This window comes from Pteropus medius, unplaced genomic scaffold, assembly GCF_902729225.1.
Source record: "Pteropus medius unplaced genomic scaffold, Ma_sr-lr_union100, whole genome shotgun sequence".
NCBI lineage: Eukaryota > Metazoa > Chordata > Mammalia > Chiroptera > Pteropodidae > Pteropus > Pteropus medius.
In genome coordinates, this window is record NW_024345601.1 from 19,092,920 (window position 1) to 19,120,275 (window position 27,356).

General features: G+C 35.6%; 1 protein-coding gene across 1 annotated transcript in view; it reads right to left on the reverse strand.

Annotated features, from left to right (window-relative positions):
• Positions 1-19,598: 19,598 nt before the first annotated feature.
• Positions 19,599-27,356, reverse strand: part of NXPH2 (neurexophilin 2) — a 30,043-nt gene continuing 22,285 nt past the window's right edge. The window contains exon 2 of the mRNA XM_039874580.1: positions 19,599-21,947. Coding sequence (XP_039730514.1) covers positions 21,204-21,947 — 744 coding nt within the window. The 3' untranslated portion in view covers positions 19,599-21,203. The remainder of the gene's footprint in view (positions 21,948-27,356) is intronic.

Consider the following 27,356-nt stretch of genomic DNA (forward strand, 5'->3'; position numbering starts at 1 on the left):
ATTCATGGACTCAGAAATAAAAAGGCTCTAAGAAGTTTTTAGGTCAAAATTGGGTCAACCTTCTCCCCCACTCCTACACCTTTTTTAGTGAAGAAACTAAGGCTCAAATGATTAAACTGTTTACGTATGGTCACAGAATTTGTGCTGGCTGAACTCAACTACAATACAGATCTTTGGGGTAATTGTCCACTCTTTCTTCACCTCTCTTATAATCAAAATAATTCCTGTGGTAAAGGATAAGAGAGGGGAATCAATGCGATGAAAGAAAAAGGGAGGGAAACAAACCGTGCAAACAAACAAACAAAATGTTTCTCCTTCCGTGTCTGCTCTTCATCTTTCTGATAGGCGCAGAACACATTTTATGTAAACAATGGGGTATTGGATAACTTTCATATTATTGCAACTTTGAAGAGACTGGAGAAGTACTGGATAGTAGCCAATACTGCAGTAATATTACAAGAAACACATTTCAGGTTAAATGGGGGAAAGTATGATGAGCTGTTGGAAGGAAAAGAAGGGAAAACTATATCCATTGTCCTAATATCATGAAGCAGAAGTTAATCTGGTTTTGCCCCTGTCTGAGAGCAATAGATCTGGATTACAACTGGGAGTGAAGGAAGGTTGGGCAGGCCAGAAACATGATGACAGTGATGGGGTGGCCGAAAAAGGTTGTATAGCCTCGAGGGCAGGTCCCGTTTAATCAAACTGAGAAGAGGTCAAATTTGGGGACTGAAAAATAACTATCGGTGGTGGGAAAAGAGATGGTATTGACAAAACATATCCAGAATAATAAATAAAGTGCATATAGGGAAGAGAAAAATGAACCTCGCCAAGGGAAGAGGGAGAACAATCCCAGCTATCTGCTGTCTCTGTTTATCACAATGATTGAGCCAGATAATGTCAAATGGCTATTTTCTAACTCCATCATCCTTTCTAGATTTATCAATTGGCAATTTATTGTGGAGTGGAAATCTCCCTTCTCCTTCATTTGTTTATTCATTTATATCAGCATGTACTCATGGCTTTCTGTTTTACTCAGAGGGTTACAATATCGTACAATCTTTATTTATTTTTATACTAAAATTTTCCTGGGCTTCAGCAACGGGAGCCCTTTTAAACTGAATCATGAGCCTTTTTGATGTTTTCATCATTCTTGAACGTTTCATTACTTTCTGGCATAAAAAGTTTTAGTCTCATATATTCTTCTTGCCCCAGTCCTAGAAAAACTCATTTCTTCAAGAAGCCCTGATTCCTTTTAATGAAGAATAATATTAAGAAATCAAGACCTAGTCTTCAGATTGTTGTTGCTTCTAGAGTCTCTCATGAGATAGCACTAGGAATCTACATATGGATGCTCACATACACACCTGCACCTGTCTGTCTGTCTGTCTGTCTGTCTGTCTATCTATCTATCTATCTATCTATCTATCTATTTATCTATTTATCTATCTATCATCTATCTATCTATCAATCATTTATCTATCATCTCTATCTATCATCTATCTATCCGTCTATCTATCTATCATCTATCTAATATCTATCTAATATCATTTTTTTGTCCATTCAGTCTAGCATAGGCATACCTTGGAGATATTGCAAGTTCAGATCCAAAACATTGAGTCACACACATTTTTTTGTTTCCCAGTGCATATAAACGTTATGTTTACACTGTACTGTAGTCTATTAAGTGTGCAATAGCATTATGTCTGGAAAAACAATGTATAAACCTTAATAAAAAATACTTTACTACTAAAAAATGCTAACCATCATCCAAGCCTTCAGCTAGTCATAATCTTTTTGCTGGGAAAGTCTTCAATTTGTAAAAAACGCAGTATATACAAAGTGCAGTAAAGTGAAATAAAAAAAAATGAGAGATGCCTGTATAAGGTTTATTAGCATTCCTCTTTCTTAATTGTAGTTCCCCTATCTGACAGTAGAAGACCTGGCTTTCATTATTCTCCATGTGTGTGTGTATGTACATACACACACACATGGAGAATAATGTGTGTATGTACATACATACACACATGGAGAATCTCCTGACCACACCAGCTGAAAATTTGACCTTGGACACATTAGTTTGTCCCATCACACCTCCAGCCCCACTGAATATACTGGACCAAAGCTTAGACCCAATGAAAGAGAAGGGGGAAGAGAAAGCCCCCTATGTATTTCATGAAGGGAGTCATTGAAGGGGTTTCTCAGATGTGTTGTCAGCTATAGTTGGCAAAAATCATTTGCCTTACTCATCCTCTCTGGTTTCTCTCTGTTGTCCATTTCCATCACCTACAAAGATACTTGCCAAGGCCTCACTCTTTGCAACTGCCACAAGGTGAATAACAACTTTGCTTTCAAGAGCCAGTGCTGCTCAGTGAATTCCCCATAGCTGTGAGGCAAAGCACCTGCCTCACGCTCACTTCTCTGCCTCTTTCTACCACTTGGCCACTGAGCTTGAACTCAGAGGAGCGGAGTTCTACCACCTTCCGGCTTTCACTTATGCCCTGATATCTCTGCAATACTTTCATTAAATAACATACAAACACACTAACAAAACAGTTCTGTCTTCTGCTCCTTACATCTTTTAATAGAGACTATTGGCTGAATTGGGAGTCATGTTCTTCTGCTCCTAGTTTCTTAGCTCCCCTTCAGGCCTTCCTCATCCACACCCCACTCTTCGAATATTCAAATCCCCCCGCCCTTCTCTGAATAACAAAACATGTGACAAGCATATTGGTGGGTGTGAACAGGTCCTGGAGGAAAGAGATTGAAATGATATTTGGTTTAGAGCTCAGCCAAAACTCTAGGACCTCATCTCCCTGATCTGATGATCTCTTGAAACTTTTAGCACCCAAAGGACAGGCTCACAGAAACACCTTATGAGTAGGCTGAGGGCCTCTCATAATGGACCAAACCCTGTGTTATTGTAGGGAGAAACACTCTGTTCCAGAGCTGTGCCAGCCATAAGGGACTCTCACTAGAATAAGGCTGAATGGAACAACAAACCTGTGGGGTTTGATGGATCATCCTTGGATTATACTGTGAGGATGGTCAGCTTCCACGTTTCTGTAATTTAAAACACAGTTCTGAGTATGTCCCACATTTCAGACAGTGCTAAGTAGTGAGGGTACAGGGTTAAATATTAATAACAGTAATAATAGTAATAGACAGTCCTCTTCCTCAAATAATTCACTGCCTAGTTTAAGAAACAGACAAATGAATGAATGATTGTAATGGATTACATTTGTTGAAATGCCAGAAGTATGACGGTAACAGAACAAATAGGAGCTGGTGGAGATGGGAAAGGAAATGCTTTCAGGACAAGGCATGAGCATTGGAAGAGGAGTAGGGTTAGCCAGGCTGAGTATACAATAGAAACAAAGGCATAGAGGTGACAGACAACTTGACACTTGAGGGACGGGGGACTTGTGTGAATTAGTAAGAATGTCATGAACAACCTCAATCATACACTGAGGGTCTGTTGTACAGTACAAATTGGTACAATATTCCTGAAGGACAATTTACATTTCAACATTCTTAGCATTTGACCCATTTATGCTACCATTATGAATTTATCCTAAGGAAATAGGAAAGTAGAAAAAAATCTTATCTCAGTATTATTTATAACAGCTATTTGTAATAGATAAACATTGGCAAAGGAAGACAGAATAATTATTGAAATAATAATATTTTAAAACATTGGGAATAAGTTTTCTAACATAAAATTAAGAGTTATATTCAGGGGATTCAAAGGATGGAACATTATGCCACAGTAACTCTGAAGATGTTAAATATAGTGTTTTAATACACAATTAAATGAGGTGGGAAAATGTTCACAGTTTATTATTGTAGTAGACAGTAGGTTGCTTTCCAGGTATCCAGGTCTTCACTCCTTCTGTCAAAACAGACTGATCTTCCATTTAGAAAATCAGCCCTTCTCTTAGTGAAGAAGATGTGGAATCTGTGGAGAATAGACCCCACCCCAACTGCTACCTCCATGAGGGCTCTCCTGGGTTTAAGCCCATCAGCATACCTCTTGTCACTAGGGAGGGACATGTCTTGTAAGTGAGGCCATGAGAATGAAACTAAGGCCTTCTTCTGTTTCATGATTTCTAGAGAAGTCTTCTCTTGATTCCCTTCTGGATAAAATAGTATATCAGTTCAAAGTCTGAAACTGAAATGGCTACTTTTGCTGCTACAAACAATGAAGTGAGCCTGAGAAAGAAGCCAATCATGTGAAGAGCAGAAGTGACAGAACTGTAGATAAAGGGAGCTGGAAAAGTAAAGAAAACTCTACTTTTGGAATTTTCTATTATGTGAATTAAGAATTCTTTAATAGTTTAAGCCAGTCTGATTTGGAATTTTGGTTACTTACCTATGAAAACACCTTACTTGATATAATTAAGTAAAAATAGCGGTAAATAAAACTGCAAACACACATAGTTAATGCGTTATTTTTGTACATAATGTGTTCCTTAAAATGTTTTTAAAAGTTAGATAATAGAGGGAGGTGACAAGTGAACTGAAGTAGGAAGGTTTAAAATGCGTTAATGAAGGGAAGTGCAGAGAAAGGGGTATGCTGACCGATGTGATGACACGTGAAAGACCTCTGGTAGGAAAGAAAGGCAGAGGGTGGGGGGGAGGTAGATGAGGGGAAAAATTTAAATTACTTCTTTAATTAAAAAACAAAAAAGGAAAGAGAGGTGAATATAAGGAATTAGAATTCAACCAGTGTGGCTGAAAGGGCATGAATGAGTAGAAGCGGGGACCAAGTGAGCCTGAGAAAGTTGGGAGGTTCACATCTTTTAATTCATAAGGTGTTGTGTCTTAATTCTAAGAGCAAATGTCAAGTCAGTAAAGATTTAAAAGGAAGTTTGGAGAATGTGGGAGCTAAAATAAATAATACTTCTAAGTATACTCCCACCTTCTAAGTTCTTCTAGCTGGACTAATAAATTAACAGAGACAGATTAACAGGAGGAAATCAAAGTTTTAATACACGTGCATGGGGAATTCACATAAGCATGAGAATTCCAAAAACAATGAGGCAACATTGGGTATATATAACTTTTTTGGCCAAAGGAGAAAAGTGGGGGGTTAGGGGAGTGAGGGGTGGGTATTAGATTTCAGAAGTGAGAACAGGTGATTCATAGGTAGTTGAGGAAGAGCAGAACACACATGGCAGGCAAATTCTTGCTAGGCAACTCAGACCTCTGGGACACAGGGAGTACCTAGCTAATAGGCTTGGAGTCCTCCTGACTAATGCTAAGCTGAAGACTCTTAAGGTGATTAAGCCAGGGCTTCCTTCTTAAAGTAGGCTCCTCTTTCTGAATCTCTTGGGCAGCAGAGGGAGGCTCAAAGGTTCCTTTCTGAGTTTTGTTTCTTAATAAACTGCTTAAAATCAATATCCCTAAAGCAGCTTCAGGGTGGCAAAACTTTGGCACAGAGAGAGTTTTGCCTTCTGTAAGTAGGAAGATCACTCTCTCTGTAAAGTGGAGAATAAATTCAAGGGGAGAGTCAAGAGGGAAGGAATGATGTAGACACTTAGGGCCCACGTCAGTGCACACAGAAGTGGGCAATGATTGTACACAGCATGGTTAGTGGAGAGTGAGTGTGGATGATTTCAGGGTAAAATCTGAGATTTACTCGTAGACAGTAGGTAAGTAAGAGAGATTCCTCAGACCAAGGTCTATAATATTGAGAACTTATCATCAAAAATGATAAAATATATAAAACATGAGGCTGTATGGCAAGATATGTTGACAGAATAAACACATAAAACATAGACTACACTGAAACTAGAATAGGGTCGGGGGAGACAGGAGGGGTGGTACAGGCTATAATGAACAGAGGAGGCTTAGGGAGGAGAAGGGCCCTGAATGAAACAGAGAGTTTGTAAAGGTGATGGAATTATGTGATTAAAATATTGTAGTGGATTTTTTGCTATCTTAAGATGTGTAGAAACCTTTTTTTTTTTTTTTAAATTCAAGAGAGATTAAAAAAGCTATGCGACCAGCCCAAGATTTTATCCAGGGGAAAGAAAAGATAACTTAGTTCATAGAACAGGATGAGGGCAATGAGAGAAAAAACCAAGTTGGTTTCTATTGAGTAAAGCTTATTAAAATATTGATTGCTTATGCATCTTTTGAAAGTCATTTATGGGAACCTATACCCCAGGATTAGCAACAAATCTACACCAGTTTGACAAACCACAGCCCAAGGGCCAAATCTGGACTACAGCCTGCTTTTGTAAGCAACTTTATTGGATCATGACTGCTTTAGCAATACAATGGTAGAGTTGAGTATTTGTGACACAGAACCTTTGGCCTACAAACCTAAACGTATTTACTACCTTGTCCTTTAAGAGAAAATTTGCTGATCCCAGATCTAGAGAAAACTAGGAATGAGAACTTCACTTCTTAGTGCTGCATAATTTTAGAGAGTGATATATGATTTAAAATTTTAAAAATTTCAAAAATTATTATTGAATGGAATTTGAGGAGTCAAATAAGTACAGGAAAAAAATGAATGAAATTTTATCTACATCTCTACTACAGCGGTTAGTCTACTGTTCATTTAATCTTTTATTCATCTAATAATTATTTATTGAGTGAATACTATGTGTCAAGTACACAGCTTGATGCAGGGAAAAAGCTCCTGTCACACTGGAGCTTCATTTATGGGAGTGGGGGAAAGGTTGTAAAGAGAAAAAATAAAAACAAAAGTAAAAATATGAATGTCGATGGTGATGCATGATATGGAGAAAAATAGAACAGGAAAGGATAGAGTGAGTAAGGGTGGAGATGGATATTTAAAATAGGTTAGTTAGAGGAGGCCTCACTTAAACAGACATTTGAGCTGAGACCTGATGGAGGTGAGGGAGATTGCCACGTGGTTCTCTGGAGCAGAAGCCTTCCACAGAGGAGACAGTAGTATGAATGCCTTAAAGCATGAACATGCCTGTTGAATTTGCAGAACAGAGGGAGACGAGTATACCTGCAGTGACATAAGCAATGGAGAGGAGTGGAGCTGAAGGAAACAAGGTGAGAGAAGAAATAAGGGAGTCAGGTGATGAGGGGTGATTATAGGGACTGACTTTTTCTCTGAATGAAAAGGTGGGTCTTGGAAAATTCTAGGCAGAAGAGCAGTATAAATTGACTTAACATTTTAAAGGATCCCTTTGCCTGCTACTTGAGAATAGACTGGAATAAGCCTAGATAGAGTGATAGATAGATGATTTACCCGGTTAGGAGGCAATAATCCAGGCCAGAGGTGATGCGGTTTAGAACAGAGGGGTACAGTTGAAGGTCAGCTCCAAGAAGACTTGCATTTGGGTTAGATAGAAAATATGAAAAAAAAAACAACAGTCAAGTATGATTCCGTATTCTGGGAATGAACAACTGACAAGATGACGAAGCCTGTAGGAGGAGCCAACTTTGTGTAGAAGATTAGGAGACTGAGTTTGGATTTGTTTAGACTGAGATACCTATTAGCATCCACATGGAGATGTTGAATATAGACGGGGATATTTGGACCTGAAGTTCATGGAAGAAGTCCCTTTTTTTAGTCCTGGATATAATTGTTCTAAAAATTTGGGGAGATCACAAACCTGAGAAGCGTAAGATGTTGCTGAATGTGATGGACTCAAAAGCTTTCAGACTTAAGGACTATATTAATCTTGGCTTTAGGCATCTAGAGGCAGAGGCTTCCCTTCTTTAGATGGAACTAAATATTGAAAATCAGTTAAGCTGATTTCACCTGACTAATAAAAAAACTTTCAACAAATATAATTCTAATATCTTATTGCCAGATTTCTTGAGGCCTTGTAGCTGCAATGTTAAAGCAAAACAAAACCAACCAATCAACCAAAACCAAGAACGAACTATAACTTATAAGAAGTAATCACAAAGGGTCTTGCAAAATTTAAAGCATGTTATAAATTTTTCTTAGAAAAGCAGAGTAAAACTTTGTGAGGAACCTGAGTTCGGCAGTTCTTTTTTAAATGAAAGAAAAGTGAAATGGTAAAATGTGGTCCAGGTGAGTAATGTTTAGAAAACCATACCCCAGTTGACACTATGAAGTTAATTTCTCCCATATTTACAAGTTCAGGTTATCTGTTCATTTATTCTGATTGAATTCCTGTAATGGTTCCTCACACACCTACTAACAAGCCTATTTTCACCATGTGTTGGTTAGTCTCCATTTGCTGCTGCCTCTCCCAAACCAATCCATTCTCTGCTCTCCTTCTCTTTTGCTCTGCTTTATGCATTGAGAATCTGATCTCTACATGTACCATTTTGTCTCCTTTGCTCTTTGGCTCATGGTTGAGTTGATCATTGGAAGGCACCAACAGGAGATTACAAGGAGGAGATAAAGTTTGGGGTGTTTCTTCTTCTGTTTCATCTCTGCTCTAGGATAACATTCTGGTTTGTCTTCATTCCTTACGGCTCCAGTTCCTGTTGAGCATCCTTTCTTCTGGAGTAGTTTCTACTCACTGGGATTTTTGTAACACTGTTCCTTTCCCTTCTCCTTTGGTCCTAAGAGCAGTGGGATTTCCCACTGATGCCTTCCCTGGTGTCTCGACATCCCTTGGTAGTTCCTCTACTTCTGCAACACCTATGTAAATAGTCCCTTCGTTCAATTTACTTCAAAATAATTCTTCAGGGTAGTTTCTGTTTCCTACTGGAATACTAACTGACAGATATATCGCCTAAGCTTTTAAAGAATCATTTTGAAAAATGGACTTTTAATATATCTACAATTATGGCCCTGAATGGATGGCCCCAGAAGGTAGCCTCTCTCATTCTCAATTGAACTAAACACATGTTATTAAGTATACCAGGGATCAGGCACTTTCCTAAGTGCTAGGGAAGAATAATAAGCAAGAACAGTGAAGGAGAGATCCATGGTCCTAGCAAGCTGACAGTCCAGTCAAAAGAACAGCACTTTGCTTATACAAATTACATACCCACCATTTAGTGTTGCATCCACATTGTACCCTGCCCATGTAACATATTAGTAAGGATGCACCTCAAAGCAACGTCTATTAAGAAGCACCTGGTCTCTAGACACAGTTATTCTGCAATAGACCATGTTATCACTACCTCATAAGAAAATCAAGTAAAAATAATATTCAATAATTTGTAGCTTTTTTGACCTGTCCTTGGACTAAGGTCCTAACACTCAGCGTGGAACCCTCTATATTGATACTCATAATGTGCTTGAGAGTCATTTGGGAAGGTTTGGGAAAGAAAGAGTTAAAATTTCCATTTCGATAACACCAGGATGTGTTTCAAAACATGTTCTTCTTTACCAGTTTCTTACGCACTCACATTATTTGTGACTGAGTTAATTGCATCTTGCCCACTTTTCCCCCACCCCTCACTACAGTGAATAGAAAAATGATCATTCTTTTATGTGCAGCTGATGGGATTTTATTACATTGAGTTAGAAAAGATCTGAACAAACAACTCCTTCCTGATTTTTGCCAGAAAGAAAGGAAACAGCTTATTTCTTAACTAAAGTTGTTATTTTGGTAAATGTCCTCAATAAATAAGAACGCTTTATTGCAAAATTACTTTACGTATTTCCCTTGGCAGAGATTTTGAAATAGTTTGTTTCGCAGCATGCGTTAGAAAATAGCTTTGCTGAAACCTGGGCCATCGATAGGTGCTTTATGGAGAATTTGATTGTGGAAGGGTGTTTGTTACGTTTCCTCTGCCTTAGAACAATTTTTAGGTTTAAACTATTGCAGTCATGTTTTGTAAAATAAAATGCCGAGAATCTCAAAGCTCACTATTTTATATGCTGGAATGAATTAAAAATAACCCGTTAACTACCATTTGCCTACCTGTGATAGACTTGTTCCAACAAGATTTTCTTTGATATCATCATTTTATCTGACTGGAGAAAATTCTATAGCACAGATGTACCTCAATATTCTTAACCAATGTCCTATCTAAAAATTTCTGTTGTTTTTACTATTTCCATATTAATAATGCTCCAGTGAATATTATTGTCAATTAATCTGTGTGCTCATATATGACTAGCTCCTTAGGAGTGAAACAGCAAGGTCAAAAATAAGCAAAACCAAAAGGCTTTTGAAGATATTATCTTTGAGAAAGGCAGACTAAAAAGAAAAGTTCGCTTTCTCGTATATATTTTGACTAAGATATTTATGAAAAAATTTTTTTGAGAAAAATTCTAATTTGTTAGGTGAAAAACAATATCTCAGTTTATGGTAATTTGGTTAATGGTGAGAACAAAAACTGTTTTCACATATTTATTAGGCTTTCCTGCAGCACCACCCTAAGCAGGTGACTTTCATCTCTTTCTTACCTGAGAGTGAAAAGACCTGCAGCAATGCATTCTTGTATCAGTCAAGAGGAAGAGGAGAGACACAGAGCAAAAGCCAAGAGGAAACAAGCTGGTTTCTCTACTCCATTTTAAAGGACTTTCCCTAAAGTCCCCTCTCGAAAGTGATTTCTACATACTTCCCATTAGCCAGGATTGCCACATATGGCGAACCCTAACTGCAAAATGAGCTGAAAAATACTGTTGTTGATGTTGTCATTCCTGTAATTTAACTTGGCAGATAATGGCCCTGAATAAAATTGAAGTCATTTCATTAAAAAAAATAAGGGGAGAATGAATACTGGGAAAGCCAGTTACAGTGCTTGCCATGAGCATGAACTTGTAATTAAAAGGAAAGAAGATAGATAGAAAGAAAAAAAAGAGGGAGGGAAGGAAGAAGGAAATTTGTTTAAGGACAGTTGCTAAATATTTTCCAATTTCTCATTTTTTAAAAAATCTTTTTTTGTGTGGTCTGGTTTAATATTTAAAAAAAAAAATCAGTTATCAGATTGATCAGTCTTTTGTTTTATGGTTTCTGCTTTGATATCATATTGAGAAACCTTCTCCAGTACATGATTATTCACTTATGCTTTCATGTAAGGCTTGGGTTCATTTTTTACATTAAAAACTAAGATGGCCTATATATTATTTCCCCCAACCCAGCTCATGGAAGACATTGCTAATTGATTATGTCACTCATTCTTAGTGAGCAACCAAGTAGGCTGCAAACCTTTTTTCACATCATCTTCTGGACCGCCACTTCTAAACAATAAAGTTTCATGTAGCATAAAAGTCATTTGCCATTCTTGATTTATAATATTTTGTATTTTTGAAAATTTTATTTCTACAAGTCACCTTAAATAACTTCTTGGACAAAATGGAGCATAAGTAAATAAATAGAGAAATAAACTGATCTAATGGTAGTTTTAATAATATTCATCAAGCACCACTAAGAGCAGACAACCTACTATTACTATTTCACAGACTAGAAAAAAAGCTGAGAAGAGACATTTTTTTTAAGTCATGTAGCTTCCAATTTAATAAGTCAGTACAATTCAAATGATGATATCCCTCAAATGACAAAATCACTGATCTATAAAAGAAATCAACAATTATTTAGACAGGCACATATGTTTTCTTTTAGCCTCTTACTTTCACAATATAAATTAGTGTTTAGATATTCTAAGTGTCTGTAGAGGAGTCTTGGTACCTGGGGTGTTCAGAACCATGTCAATATATTGAGAGGACTTAAAGGGAGATGAACATCTCTGCACAATAGCTCAAAAATAGGTAGTAATAATTAAAGAATTAGAAACAATAAGTACAAATATTTAGGGTGCAAAACATTACTCAGCAAGATTTGAGGAACTAAAAGTAAGGGGAACATTGTCAGTGGACCCTAGAAGTAGATTATCCAGAACATAGCATTTGGGAGTCATGGAGATTTTTCTTTGACCTTAAACTTGGCCCATGCTCTTTATTCTCCCTCTTGTAACCTACTTTCTGCCTACTTAACATATACTAGGTTTATAACTATTATGACTTTTCTTCTTGTTCTCTCCTTAGAAACAAACAAAAGGGCACTCACTGCAGGTGTAGATGCACATAAATTTAAAGAGAATTATTTTTAAAATATGTGTTTTATAGTTACTTTCAAGGTTTAATTTATATTATTGAGTCCTGAAAGGAAATATCTGAAAAACCCCTAAAAGCTTTCCTCTAGCTGGTGTCTGCCATTGTGCTACTAACTGAAGATGAGTGGCTGGCTGCTCTGATGTTATCGATGATGATACCACAGCATAAAGTAGGAAGAAATAAATGGGACTGGGCTTCTTTGGTTTAACCTCTAGAAGCATCATGTAGCTAGGAAGAGAGGTTGTGGGAGGGGATCAATAGCTGACAAATGAAAAGAGTCTCAGTCAGTTGGAAAGGGCATTTATTTTCCCATGATGTAGTGGAATAAATCACTGTAGAATCCTACAACTCAGGATTGTCTTTTACAAAATAACATTCTCCGTTTGTTTTTTTTTTGTTTTTTTTTTTTACCTAAAATCTTTTGGTACTATAGTATAATATATTTTTTTCTACCTTGTTCCATTAAGAAAATAGAAGTACAACTATCTAAATTGATGTTGGAAGTGAAGCAAATTTATTATCAACTCCATTATTTTGATTGAGTATTTTTAGGTAACATGGAAATTATGTGAAACAATACTAGGTACCACAGAATCTGTGTAATAAAATGTGATTCTTGTTCCCATCAAGTTTTTTTCCCCCTTAAAGTAGCTTATTGCCTACTAGCAACATATGGTCTCAGTTGTTCTTTTCTACTGAGATATTTATCTCGAATCATTGTTTCTCACTAATTTTTTTGTGTAAGTCAAATTTATCTTCACATTAGGAGGCCTCTTGGTTGCATGTGACAAAAATCAATGTTTTTGAGGTTATTCTACACCTGTCCTTCCCAAGTTTCCATCCATTCACTGCCATTTTGACTAGTGGCTGGTATCTGCCACTGTGTTGCTCTATATTCTTGGATGCTGAGCCCTATGGATTCCTTCTCTTGGACCACCTTGCCGATTGACTTCTGATTGGGTTTAGCAATGGGAGATGCTGTCAGATATGAATGAGGGCAAGTGGAGAGAGAGAGAGAGAAAGAAACATATATTCATTTCTTTTCTCTGTTCTTCTTTGAACAGTGGCTATGTTCCCTTAACCACAGCTCCCACAAGCTAGGCAGCCCTTTCTTCACTGCGCTAGCTCCCACTGCTCTCAATATACTATTTCTTCCCTTATTTCTTTAGCTTAAGGCAATAATGGCTTCCAGTTGTTGCCCAGCTATGGGTGCCTCACTGTATTTGTCATCTTTTGTTGTGGCAACAAACAACTGCAAAGTTTCAGCAGATTAAAACAGTCGACATTTCTTTTTTGCTCATGTATCATGAGGGCTATGGGGCAGCTGTGGCTCAAATTCCGTGTCTTCTCATTCTGGATCCCAGGCTGAAAGGACATGATGTTTTCATGTCAGAGGACAGAAAGTCAAGAGAGCCCAACCCAGACTCCACAATTACATGTAAAGCTTCTGCTTGGATAGGGCAAAGGGCAAGTCTATTGACATCCAGGTGACCAAACCATGTAAAAATGCCAAGGCTAAAGTCAAACAAGTCTGGACATGTACTTCTCCCATATGATGCTCAGACTGTCTGAGTGACCTTTATTTCTGCTAGGACTCTGACTAATACAATTATCTATAGACTTAAAAAAAGAAACATTTATTTTCATGATATATAGAGCAGTCTCACTGAACACAAAGGCAGGGATTGCAGCAAGTCCCCAGAATGAACCAGAAAAAGACTTGAGTAGTTTTAGGACTTTTCTTTTCTCATCTCTGCTCTTTTATGTTTGCTTCCCTCTTTCTCTTTCTGTAGGACAGCTTCGTTTGCTTCTTTACCTACATGTTGGCAAACATTGTGTCCAACAGTCCCTAAGTGTAATATTCTATGATGAACTGTCTTTTGGTCCTACCTCTAAATTCCCAGAGAAGGCTCTGATTGGTCCAGTGTGCAAGAGGTGCTCATTCCCAGTGCTATTTGAAAGAATTCAGTGGGCATGATCATGTTGTACAAAATAGCTGCTGGGACCCAACAATGTCACTACATTGATTATGCCAAAGGAAAATTAAAAGAAAAATAAAAGGGAGCTGGTAAGATCATCCATTAGGTGTCCACTACATCATAGGTTTTCCTTTTGTGATCATTATTTTATTAAACAGCACTTATTAACTAAATAAAATTAGTTTATTTTGTTTAGTGAAATATCTATTCTCTACTTAAAAGAAATATGGGTAATAATATGAGATCAATTGTCTCTTACTTTGTTTTTAATCTTTGATCTTCTTTATGCAAGACACTATGTCTAAATTTTTATCTTCTCCCAAATATAGAAAGCAAGAATACATTTTAAGTAGACATCTGTCTAAAAATATCTGAGAATTCCAATTTCTTTTCTACTGCCATATATGGCTTCGAGCCTGGTAATAAGGACATTTTTACTCATATGCTAGGTAATTTTGAGGGAGAGAGTTTAAAGAAAAACAATGAAGTGTAATAATTTACAATGGTTTTGGTAAGTCTACACTGTATAAAGTATTGGTAGCAAAAAAAAATAAAAATAAAAACAGTATTGCACTTTAAGATTCTTGTCCTCCCTAACTGCTCACAATCTACGTGATCTTTACTTTCGCCTCAACATCACTATGAGGCAGGTATTATAACTCCATCTTGCAGATAAGAAAAACCCAAACTCAGAGAGGTTGAGTAATTGGTTCAAGGTCACACAGTTATTAAATGGCAGATTCAAAGCATAAATCCAGGTTAGACTAACTCCAAAATCCATGCTTATTGGTCAAGTATCTAGGATGGTATTGGACTCACAGTAGACATCAATAAACATTAGCTCCTTTTCCCTGTAAACACTCTTTTACCTTTATAATATTATTATTTGAATGGTTCTTTCAGTAAGTGAGTGGAGTGGGACTTTAAAAATGATAGGCTCCATTCACCATGATAGATGCCGTAGGGGCTCTGAGAGTGAGCTGGCTTTCCAGATTCTATTGAGAGCAGAATCTGAGCTTAATCCTGTTAATATTTGTAATTTCTGCTTTAACCTAACAAATTCTGCAAAATCGTTTTATATTTCAGAGACTTAGAACAATTCTACAGGACTTCTATTTGTCATAGAGTAAATGACAGAAAGAGAGAAGGCAGAGGGCATCCCATTACAATCATAATTCTGGAGGTATTCCATTTTCAAGTTCATATTGAGCCACACACTATTTCTCACATGATTTGCTCTGGAAATGTTCTTAATTCTAGTCAAATATTTGATACATAAGATGTAATGGTATATTATTACATTACTATACTACATATGAATTTATACATATATTCGTATATATGGATGAAGGTAAGAAGAAAAATATCAGAATAAATATATTTATTATTGATGAAATTATGGGAATATGCTTAAATTTTTGACATTTGAAAGTGATTTATTAAATTTAAAAAGGATACAAAAACAAATTAATGCATCATAATGTTTCAGCTAACCAGAATACACACAAATGGGAGCATTTTGAAAACTGAAGAAAACATATTTAATCATTTAAAACACTTCAAAATATATTCATTTATCTCTGCCACGATACTCAAGAAATATATACTATGGTTTTCCTCTGGACAGGGAAGCAGAGTAGCTATAGAAAACAGCTGGGAGGAAAGTCTTCCAATTATGAATCATGTGTGTTACTAACAAAAAAAAATAAAGATAAAGAAGAAAATGAATATGCTTCTTCCCTGTCTTTGTAGGTGGAGTAGAATTAGCATGATTCTTAAATTACTGCTTTATTATCTTTTAAGAAGTTTCTATCTCTATTTTATGAGTCATTTGTAAAACAAATGTTTTTGAGTAAATGACTCCTTATGATATCTTTCAACACAACTTACCATCATGTATATATTACTTAAAAGGCAATAGCTTCATCTAGGCATTGTGAGACATTTAAAAGAGTATAAAATGGGATCTCTAGCTTTAGTGAACTTTTGTTGTTGTTGTTGTTGATGGTAGAACACAGGAAGAGGAATAAATAATGAGGCAAGCTAAAAGCATATGAAATTATTACTATAGTGCCTAGCATTGATTGAAAGAAACGATTCAAATAGAGAGAGATCAGAGAGGTCTAGCTGCTATAGAGGAGATTTAATGCAGTGTTTGTATTAGATCATACTGAGATGCAGTAACAAAACCATCTTAACAATTCAGTGACTGAAAGAATAATATATTTGCTTATTTCTCATTTAGCAGTCCCGAGTGGGCTTTTGATTAGCTGGATGGCTGTCTTCCACGGTCGAAAGACACTCATACGGGCAGTTACTTTGCTTCCTTCATTGCATAGCATCTCCGGTCCCTCAGGGCATCTCTCTGAGACAGCCAAAGGGGAAGAACACAGAGAAGCATGAGAGCACTTTTATATGAATCTATATATGTCAGTCCTGGAAGCATACATATCCTCTTCTCTCACATCGCATTTACTATAACTTGGCAACAAGGCCACACTTCACTGCACAAGACAGGAGCATGCAATCTAGTTGACTGGCCACATACCTGACCTTTCCATTGCAATGGAAGGAGGAGAAGGGTCCATTTTGGTGGACAGTTGACAGTATCTATCAGCAGGAAGAATGATAAAAATTATCAGGCTGTTAAACCTCATCAGGCCTCCTTTATCTGACAAACAAAACTTATTCTAGATGATTTCTAAAATTATTTCCAGCTTTTAAGTTTCTGTGGTTCTGGGAGCTAACATTCAGTATTCATTGTGCTTGGCTGGAGAGATATGTTCATATTGGAAATGGTGCTAGATAACTCTTACATTACATGGGTAGAGTGGGATCTTGAATAATCACTGTATTGCACTGGAGATTTTAAAAAAATCAAGTGATAGATATTGATCAAGTACTTACAACATAGAAGACACTTTGCCAGGTGCAGTGAAGGACACAAAGAAGTTAACTCATTTTCTCTTGAGAATTGATTACATACTACTTATGGGGTAGCTGAATTGGATGGAAAAAAGGGAAATATTCCCAGGGTTCCACACTTCACAGTATGGGGTAGGAGATGAAGGTGAGTATGAAGTGCCCCTTGAATATCTCCTATAAGATTTTTATGAGGCAAAAAAATCTCTAACATGAGCTTGTTTCCCTGTGATTTGTCTCTTGTAATTGGAGATATTAAATTTCTATTCATTCAAAGTTCTGGCTAATTAACTTGAGGTTAACTATAGTTTTATTTCAAGTAAAAATGCATAGCTCTATCCTCTATTTTATAGGCCAATTAATTAAGATTCTTTATGGGGTAAAATTGGACCTTTAGGCAATTAAAGTAGTCCCCACAATTTACCTATTTCTATGAAAATATATTATCAGGTGTTATAATAACTTGAAAATTCTGCCTACTGTAGAATTCTATTGCTGTTGACTCTTAGCCAATTATACCTCTAATATGTCCTAGAACGCTTATCTTTGGATATAACGGTTCTATCTAGACTTTACTTTCCTATGCTTTTAGTTTTTAAAAATTATGTGTTTTAGAGAAATTACAATCTTGAAGAATTTGGAGAGAACGTTTCCAGCCATTTTCATATTTCGTTTGGCTTCTGGATCATGTCTTGTTATAAACTCACTGCAGTTATTTTTGTTTTGTCTGGAATAGCTGCTTCAATTTACATTTATTATGTAACATAAGACCTGGCACTAGGAGTCAGGAGACCTACATTTCACTTGGGTTTGCCACTTAATAATAGGTATGTCCTTTACTCTCATGGGGCCTCAGTTTTACTTGTCTGTCAAATGAGGGGTTTAAACTGGAAGATTGTGTAGGCTGCACTCTCTTTGAAATATTACTCTTCCATATAGGTTGATCACTTTTCTTTATTTGATTATCAATTCATTAGTTTAATTTTTGTTTTTAAAAAGGTCAGTTCCTTTAACTTTCTTTTTGAAAGTATCGTCAGAAGCCCATTTGAACCACATAGCCTAGTGTGCTTATTTAAGATGTAGATTCTTAATTCCTGTAACATTCACTAAATCAGACTTTCTAAGGAAGTACTTCTCAGTTTTTAATGAATATACAAGTCACATAGGCATCTTGTTAAAATGAAAACTCTAATTCAGTATGTCTGGGGTAGGACCAGAGATTCTGCATTTCTAACAAGCTTACAGATGATACTGCTCATCTGCTGACAACACTGTGAATAGCATAGCTCTCTAAGCAGTAATGGCAGCTCCAACCCAGCAGGACTATGTCTTGAATGGAGACAGAATTAGCCAGATGTGGAATGTTCAAAATGTAGCAATCATGCCTAAAACGTAGCATGTGACATCTGGGTCATATAAAGAAGAAAAGTGTTGCAGAATAAAGAATATAACGTAATATGTATCAGGTGCTCTTATGAGTGGCCGTATCAGAGGATCATGTTCATTGTCGCTACTCTTATTCTAGATCATGAAAATGTGTTGAAGTTCCAAGTCCTAAGCAGTAAGAAGGAAACTCTCTTTTTTACCAAGTGCTGCTTTGCTGCATGCTACGCTGCATGCTGTCCACGGGATTGCTCTCATTTCCCTTCTACAGATTTTGCAGAGCCTGTGGCTGGTGTGATCACATCGTTTTTAGTCATAGAAATATGGTATCTTTACTCATTTTGTGTGATGATAGGTAAAGATTGTTTCTGCTGAGGTGAAACTAGCTTGCAGGCCTAGCGAGACTCCAAGAAGTTGCCTGACCTTCCTGTGCATTAAATTTCTGCTTGTGTGTGTGTGTGTTTTTTAATTTTTAAAGATTTTTTTCTTGAGGTATACCAACACTAACATTATATTAGTTTCAGGCATACAATCTATTAGTTTGATATTTATTTCAAAAAAAGTGTGTTCCTTTTAATTTGAACAGTTTGTGATCTGGGATAAAATTAGCTTACAAGAAAGTCTTTTTCCTCAACTGCAGTACTCAAAGGCAAAAATGACTTTGTAGAAATGTGTGCATTTGCATGTTTAAATGGGATCTGATATATATCGTGCCAAGAACCATTACTGACAATTATGTAGGCTTTGAAATTAAATTATGACTTAAAGATATATGTGGCATATGTTCTACTCCAATTAAAAAATATGCCTGGAGAAAATTTTTTTCTTTCTCTTTCTTTTTTTTTTTTTAACGTTGCTAAAATCTAAGACTCATATAAACTGATTTAGCGCTTTTTTTTCTTTGCATGGATATAATGTTTATGTCATTAAACTTTTGAACATCAGATAGTTTTAAATCGCATTTCATGTTGTAATAATAATAATAATGGCAATTCACACTTGCAGAGTTCTCACTAGATGCCAGGCTATGTGCCAAATGCCTTATATGAATTATCCTTTTACTCTATAGTCTCCATAGTCGAGCTGTTCTGTTTAATATGTACATATGAAAAATCTTAATGCTTAGTTGATACTGTGCATGTGTGCACACATCCACACAATAAACCCTTATGAGGAAAAGAAACAAGAACAGTCTTAAAAAAAAAAAAAAAACTCTGAAGTCATGTGACAGATTTAGCAAATTCTTTTTATTTACATAGAAATGTGTACACATACTTTCTTTGTACACAGAAAATTCTAAGTATATATACATATATGATTCCCACATATTTTACAATAAATAGTATTTTAATTTTGTTTCTAGATGAAAATAAAAAGATGTCTCAAAATATTTCACATCAACCACAAAACTACAAAAGCACCTGATGAATCCAGAGCAAAAATTTCAAGCCTGTACTATCACACACTAAGCCTACTACAATTTTTACAAAAACAAAATCAAACACTGTGCAGATATTAGTAGTTAAAGGAAAGAAATGGAGATGCAAAATAGAGAACAGAGCTGTTAGCTTCTTGAACAACGTGGTAAGAGTATTTTTGTTGGTTAGGACTGGTTTCTCTTCAGTCCTCAATTTAAAGTTTTACTTTAACTGATATTGTACAGATGAGAAGGGGGAAAAAAGTTAACATCTATTGTAAAAAGAGTAACCATTCTAATTTCTAAAAACATTTTTACTGGTCATCCAAACCTTTTTTGTTGTGCTAATGCCAAGATCATCCAGTTCTACAATCCAGGATGATTGTCTAACCCCCTGGAGAAGATGGGGAGGGCACTGTTTGGGAAGAAACATTAATTTCAAAAGCCTGGTGAGTCAGGTATCTTGATTATTATCCCTTAATAATAATTATTAATGTTTAAATATACTCTTTATTTCTACATGGAATTTGATCCTTCACTCAAATAATTAAATTCAAAGAGAATTTAATCTGGGAGGCTAGTAATAATGAATCCATAATCCTGGAATTTCTTCCCTCCACTTCCAACTTTTCCCCATTTTGAGCTTAAAAACAATCACTTTCAATTTCAGAGTTGTTCTACACATGTATACAAAAATCATACTACAAAATGAATAGAATGAGGTTATAGGTTATAGGATGAATACAGATTTATGACATGTTTGACAATCTCACAGCACTGAATTTGGCAAAAGAATCTAAAAAGATGATTTTACTATCATTGAATTGACATATCCAGATTTGCTTTCCCAATACACCAATATTACTACTCAAATGAGAATCATAAGGGTGGTGACCAACACAGGGCTAAGTGTTTAAATCACATTTGCTCAACTTTAGCTCAGATAATAATGTGTTTAGTTCCACTGTGGCACTGTAACTTTACACATGAGTTTTAAAACAAATTTTACCCCTTCAACTCTCATATCCCTATCAGTGCAGATGTGGGGAGAAGACAGCAATAAAAAAGAATTTGGTGTCAGAAATGCAATTAATCTATCAAATATAATCTTTTCTGTTACCTTACTGAATCTGCTGTTTTTAAGGTAACCTTCTAAAACATATTTCAAGGCAGTCTCATTTCAAGAGCACTGTTTATCACATGCATAATTTGATTCTTTCTTGTTATATGTTACTACCTCTGATTCTTCTTTTAGAGAAACTATATTTGGAGGACTTCGCCATCCTCAATGAAAGTGATGGCTCTTTAGATTTAAGGTATTTAAGATAGAAACAAACACATGCCACATTTAAAAATGTTCCTTTTTCTTTTCTCTTTTTAAATTTGAAAATGTAATATGGACCTAAGGTTCACTGCTAGAAACAAAAGGGACCCTTTACCATGAAGAGCTGGGCTTGGTTCTTGGTCATTCTAATTTGATGTATATATATTCATCCCTCATTTCTATCATTGGAAAGACTCAGCCAGAAGATAAGTATGGAGTCTCACTATGGTAATTGTAGTCAGGACAGACCTTTTGCACAAGTTTATAATCAACACTGTAAAAGGCAATGTAAATGCAAATGACCTTGAAGGGCTTGGAGCACAGCCAAGACACATGGCTCTGAGTCTGCTCCTGGTAGCAGATCTTCGACGGGTCAAAGTTGCACAGGGCAGTCTTCTTTGCCCGATCTGTTTTTTCATACTCAATGCGACAATTGAAAGATTTGGATTCCTTGGTCTCCAAAGTAGACTGCGGGGAAACTTCAAATTCCACGACTTTGGAGGGGGGTACCAAACTAACTGAAACATTGCCCAGGCCTGTGGAATTATGTCGGAAATAAACACTGAAGGTTCCATTGCCATGGTCAACAATTTTCCCCGTGATTAGGAGGTTGAGTTTGACAGTTTTAATGTTGGAATGGAAGTCACCCCATCCAAACATTTTTTTAAATTTTCCCGTTTTTACTATTGGCCTCCGTTTAGTTCTTGTCAATGGTTCCTGAACCTCCGTGATGTTGGCCAGCCAATCCCAGAAGTGTTCCATGCTGTCCGCATATGCCAAGTGTCCGGGCTTTGGGACTGGAGACTGTTTAATAAACAGGCGCAGAGGATTGATGATCCTTGAGTGTACCACGTTTCCAACCAATGTCCCTGGAGCATCTTTGTCTTCCCAATCCAGCCCCTCTGTGGCATGCACCACTTTTTTACTGTCACAAAATAACTGTGAAAAGAAGAAAGAGAAATAAACTTTAGGTTTGGACTTTGAGCACACACATACTATAAAACCAAAGCACAAGGGAAATTCTTGCAATATTATTTAGATTCTTGCTAAATAGCATTTCACATACAAAGCTGGGCTCAGCACTATAACAAGATGAACATTTAATTCCAAGCAATGTAAATCCGTGAGTACAAAAATTAAAATGAGATAAAAAAAAGTTTTTCATTTTAATGGGCAGACGTGGTTTTAGTTGCTGTTTCCTAATCTTTACAATCTTATCTTTACAAATTGAGGGAAGTAGTATATTGTGGTCTCTCATTTGATAAAAACATTAAATTTGTGAGAGATTTTCTTTCAGGTAAAACATAACTATAATGCTGAAGGTTTCTCCCAAGAAGCTAGAAACCATCCGAATATAAAATATTGATCTTAAATATATTTTGAAACATTAAGACTATTGTTTTCAAAAGCTTATGTCATATAACTTCCTAGCTTTTGATAGAATTCCACCTCAAAGTGTAATAGAAAAGGAGCATAAATAGTAACAAAAAGTTCTACAAAAGATTTAGTTGAAAAGCATAATTTTGAATTAATTAATAGATGGTATATAATACAATAAATTTTATTACAATTGAACTATATCTTGAAAGATAGAACTGCTAAGAGTTATGTGCATGTGGTTTATAGATTCCACTGTATTGTGGTTCAAATCATACCCACTGAAACACAGAACTTTATCTGCATTTGATTTTTATTTTTATTCTTTTTGTAGTAGTATAAGAGTCGCCATGATTTCTAAAAATCATTTAGTTAAGTCAATGTGGATTTTGAGACATGGAACTGTAATACATAAAACTACTGCCTGGAGTGAATATTTATAAATGAGTTATAAAGCCTGGAAAATAGGGGTTTCTAGTGAAAATACAGATAGTCTCTTATCTCTAATGGCACAAACCATCCCGGTAATGATTTTCGGAAAACTGTCAGCACGATGAAAAGGATGAGAGAGAAGTGAGGCTGTGTTTATGTACTGTTTCCCCAATGCTTTCATACATGGCAAAGCACCTGGTAAAACTAGTCTCAGATTATTACAAGTATTATCGCTTTCAATCTAATTTTGAAAAAAGAAATAATAAGGCACGGCCTGGATTATAAACATTGCACTCTTCTACATGGTAGAGTTTAATAGCATGAGGTTATTTTTTTTTAATATGTTTATAAAAGTTTAGAAGTTTAAGTTCTAATAGAGCTTTGTGAGAAGTGTTTTACCTATACCTCATCCTCAATCACTTTAGAGTAGGAATCCAAGAACTTAAATATATGTATGGGTTTTTCTTTTCTGTTTTTTTCTTCCTTTGGCAGGGGGAGTTCATAATATATATTAATATATATTGGCTCTTTTGATTAATTTACTGAAGACTTTTCCTCCTCATGTCTCGTATTTTTAAAAATTCTTTTCACTTAAATTATTGAGGTTTGGCAGGAGGGCAAATTGATATGATGCACATCCTTACTATTTTGAGAACTTAAATTCATATTACCGCTCCTTAGGGGAGTACATATCCTGAGTTGCATATGCTCCTAAGCGGAAAGCCTCTCCTGGTGTAGAAAGGCTGGCATGTTTACCGGGAAAAGAGGGACCATAAGTCAGTATTTCTGCTCAAAATATTCTGGGTGTTTCTAATACTGTAACTTGCTTTTTGATTTTGAACACTTTTAATTACAATGTGCATAAACCTTGTTCAAATCAATTGGTACTAGCCTGTGGAGTCAGTGCTGGCTCCAGTTATGATTTCAGTTTCCAAGAACTAATGCAGCCAGGTCTAAGTGAGGTATCCTGGCCTCTCTCCAGCAAGATGACCAAGGACACGTGAGGAGATAAGCAACCCCTTGCTGATCAAGGTCTAATTTCTCTTTTCTATGATTATGATTCCTGCTGCCGAGAGTCTATTATCAATTTTTCACTTGTTTCCAGGACTTCATGAGCTGTGCCTTGCTTGGTCAATGCTGACAGACATACCTTGCACTTGCTGAGAATCTCTACGTAGTATATAAGAAATTTTCCTTTACTTCTCGATCTCTACCCCTTTCTGAATAGGTAAATAGGGTAAATCCTTTCTGAAATTCTTACCTTTTAGCTTGCTTTTTTAAAAATAAATTTCAATTCTTACCTCTACACACCATGCTGCTGATTAAATATATTTTCACTTACACGTATGACAACAATCTTTGCTACCAGCAGCAACAAGCTCTTCTTTTACATTAAGATGCTTGCTTTACATTACACATTTTCCTGAAATTTTCCTCTTGTATTATTTTTCTTGATTTAGCACTTTGCCTGATTTTTTCATTACTTTCCATTATTGAAAACCTATAAACAGTGAACCCATAATTCAATGACAAGTAAGTTTGAAATCATGTAGTGTCTTAAGTTAACTGTATTGGTCCATTTTGGAATACATAATACACTACATTAAGAGAGACATTACGAGATCCTTCTCATCGCTAGGACTTCTGCTGTGATACTTCTGAGAATAGTCAATGATAATAATAATAACAAAAAATGGCCATTTACTGGGATTTAAAAAAAAATCTGAAGATTTTCTTCCTAGTTATTTATGTTGCAACAACTTGACCCAAACTTATGTACTCACCCTAAAAAATATGAGTGTAAAAAGAAATCTAAGCTTATCAAACAGATAAATTAGATGTGATCGTTTTCTTTCAGATGGCTCATCAACTCTTCAAAAAAGATTCTCCATATGAGAAATTAAAATGGAATTTGATTTCTAAAAAATATATTCTAACACAATACTCTTCAGGTTCAAATATGTATAAGAAACCCTTGATTTTAAAGTTGGCCTATATAAAAAATAATAAAATTTAACTGATAGCACAGATTTATAATAGTTCTCTGTTCCAGAGACAACACTCACTAATAGTTCCATAGATGAAAAGCAGAGATATATATATTTTAATTTTTTTCTTTGCCCTAGACCATCACATTTTCTACTTTAACAACATTAAACGAGTTGAGAAAAGCTGTGTATAACTTCATTTGTTTATTACTTTAAACTAACTGGACAATTTTCACAAATACTGATTTTCAAACCTAAACCCAAATCTCAAAAAGCTATCAGATAGTGATGTATAATTAAAATGGTAAATATATTTCGAATTGTCTTAAAAAGTTGACAATTGCACCTCCTCTCCTGACTTGCTCTCTCTTTGATGGCATGCATACATCACTGGTAAGAGGGCACTCTCTCCTATAACGAGGTCTACAAATATTTGGTTGTATAACCTAAGACCCCAAGGCTCATGTTTATCTTCAAAAGACCTAATCAGGGATGACTGGGGTTGGATGAGTCACAATCCTGCCCTTCACTCGTCTATACACTCCCAATATGGAAGCAGTATGGTGGAAAAACCTAGGATTTAGTGGAGGATGATCTCATCACCCCTTGCTTAAGTGAACCACGGTTTTTTCACCTATATCTCCTTTGCTGGTTTATTGTAAGGATGAAATAAAAGAACAGATGGAAATTACTAAGCCCAGTCTCTGGCAAAAAGAATTCAATAACTGATGGTCCCTGCATGGTACAATGGATAGTCCCATGCCTCCTATTCAAGAATCGTCTTCAAAAGGTTTTTATATATTCTCAGGCCTCTAGGAAACTGATTATGGTTAATCAAAAAAACTTGTTTGGTGCCATATAACACATTGATGACTGAGTAGAAAGCAATCTTTTCAACTCCAGAGCATCTATCACATGTTTCCTTGTGTTTCCAGTCTCACTGGCATCTTAGTCATAGCTAGATTGCTGGCACAGGTAGGCTTTCTTTGCCAAAAAAAAAAAGTGGATCTTTAAATCCAACCTACCAAATGAGTCAGCAAAGGGAGCTGAAAGTACAATATGTCTGGCAGGTGCCCTTGTTCCTGGACAATTTCCATGATACAACTTACTGGGTGAGGGCTGTAGGTGGTTCTGAAGCTGCTGGCAAACCACTCTGCCCAAGGCAAAGTTGTTAGATGTTTTCCACAAAACGCATGGCTGTATCCCCTCGTTACTTTTGTATTTGCTGAGGCTCTCTATGCTAATATTGGTATCACTGCTGTCTTTGTCCCATCATATTGCAATAATAATGCAAAAACGTTTAACTGCAAGCACAAAACAGAGTTTAAAAAAGGGAGAAAGAGGAATTGCTGTGCTTTATCTGTTTGAACATTCCCTGATTTCAACACATTTATCAAAGCTTAAGTAATTTATGTCTTGGCAGGGTGTATCAATTTCACAAAGCACACACATTAGCTAGATACAATGATATCATATTAGCTTTTTTTGCATCTTACAGAAGAGCTCAAAAAGATTAATAAAAGCTCAAACCTTCATCAATTAAATGAAGCAGGTGGAAGGAAGGGAGTAGGGGAAGAAGGCTGTATTTCATTTCGGTTCTTTTGTTTTTAGGGGGAAAAAAAAGCTGACAGGTTCAAATCATTCATCATAACAAGCTGGAGTTGAATTTCCCTGATAATTAAATGCATTTTTTCCCAAGAGGCAGAGAAGCTGCAATGAATTTTATAGTAGCAGATGTGAGAACTGTCACAAATTATGGAAATAATTTATAAACTAAAAAGCATCTTTCTCTGCAAATACTATATCAGAATATCCTTTTTTCAATCATATCTGTTATGTATTTTTCAGTAAAAATTTTATTTTAAAATAATTTTAGATTACAGAAAAGTTGCGTAGTACAGTTACCACATACCTGGCACCCAGTTTCAGGTGTGTGTGTATATATATATATATATATATATATATATATATATATATATATATATATATAAAATTTTAAATATATATATATATAAATATAAAAATATAAATTTTATATATATATATAAAATTTATATATATATATATATATATATATATATATATATATATATATATATATATATAAATTTTTTTTTTAGGCAAGTCAACCCTTGGTTGTCCTCACAGATTGTAAGGACCTTGTCAGTTTACGATCTCTTATTTTTTAAATTTTTTATGCCTACAACACCATGACTTATCAGAGTCAATACTAATCTTAATCTTCTGGCTTAGGTAGAAAAGATCTTTTTTAAAGTTTTTCTTTCAGAATTCTCATAGGCTTATATGTTTTTGTTATCATAAACTTAATCTACATTTAATTCAGTGGCACTTAATTTTGTTTTTGTTTTTTTTTAAAGTCAAGCAAACTCAAGCATTTCAGTTTGTAACTCTTTACTGCATCACTAAGTGATCTAAAATAACCTCATTTTATTTGTTGTTTAAGAAATCATACACTATTTATAAATTACTCTGGCAATATTACGTGCTATAAATTTGTCTATCGCCATCATTATAATTGTTGCTATTTTAT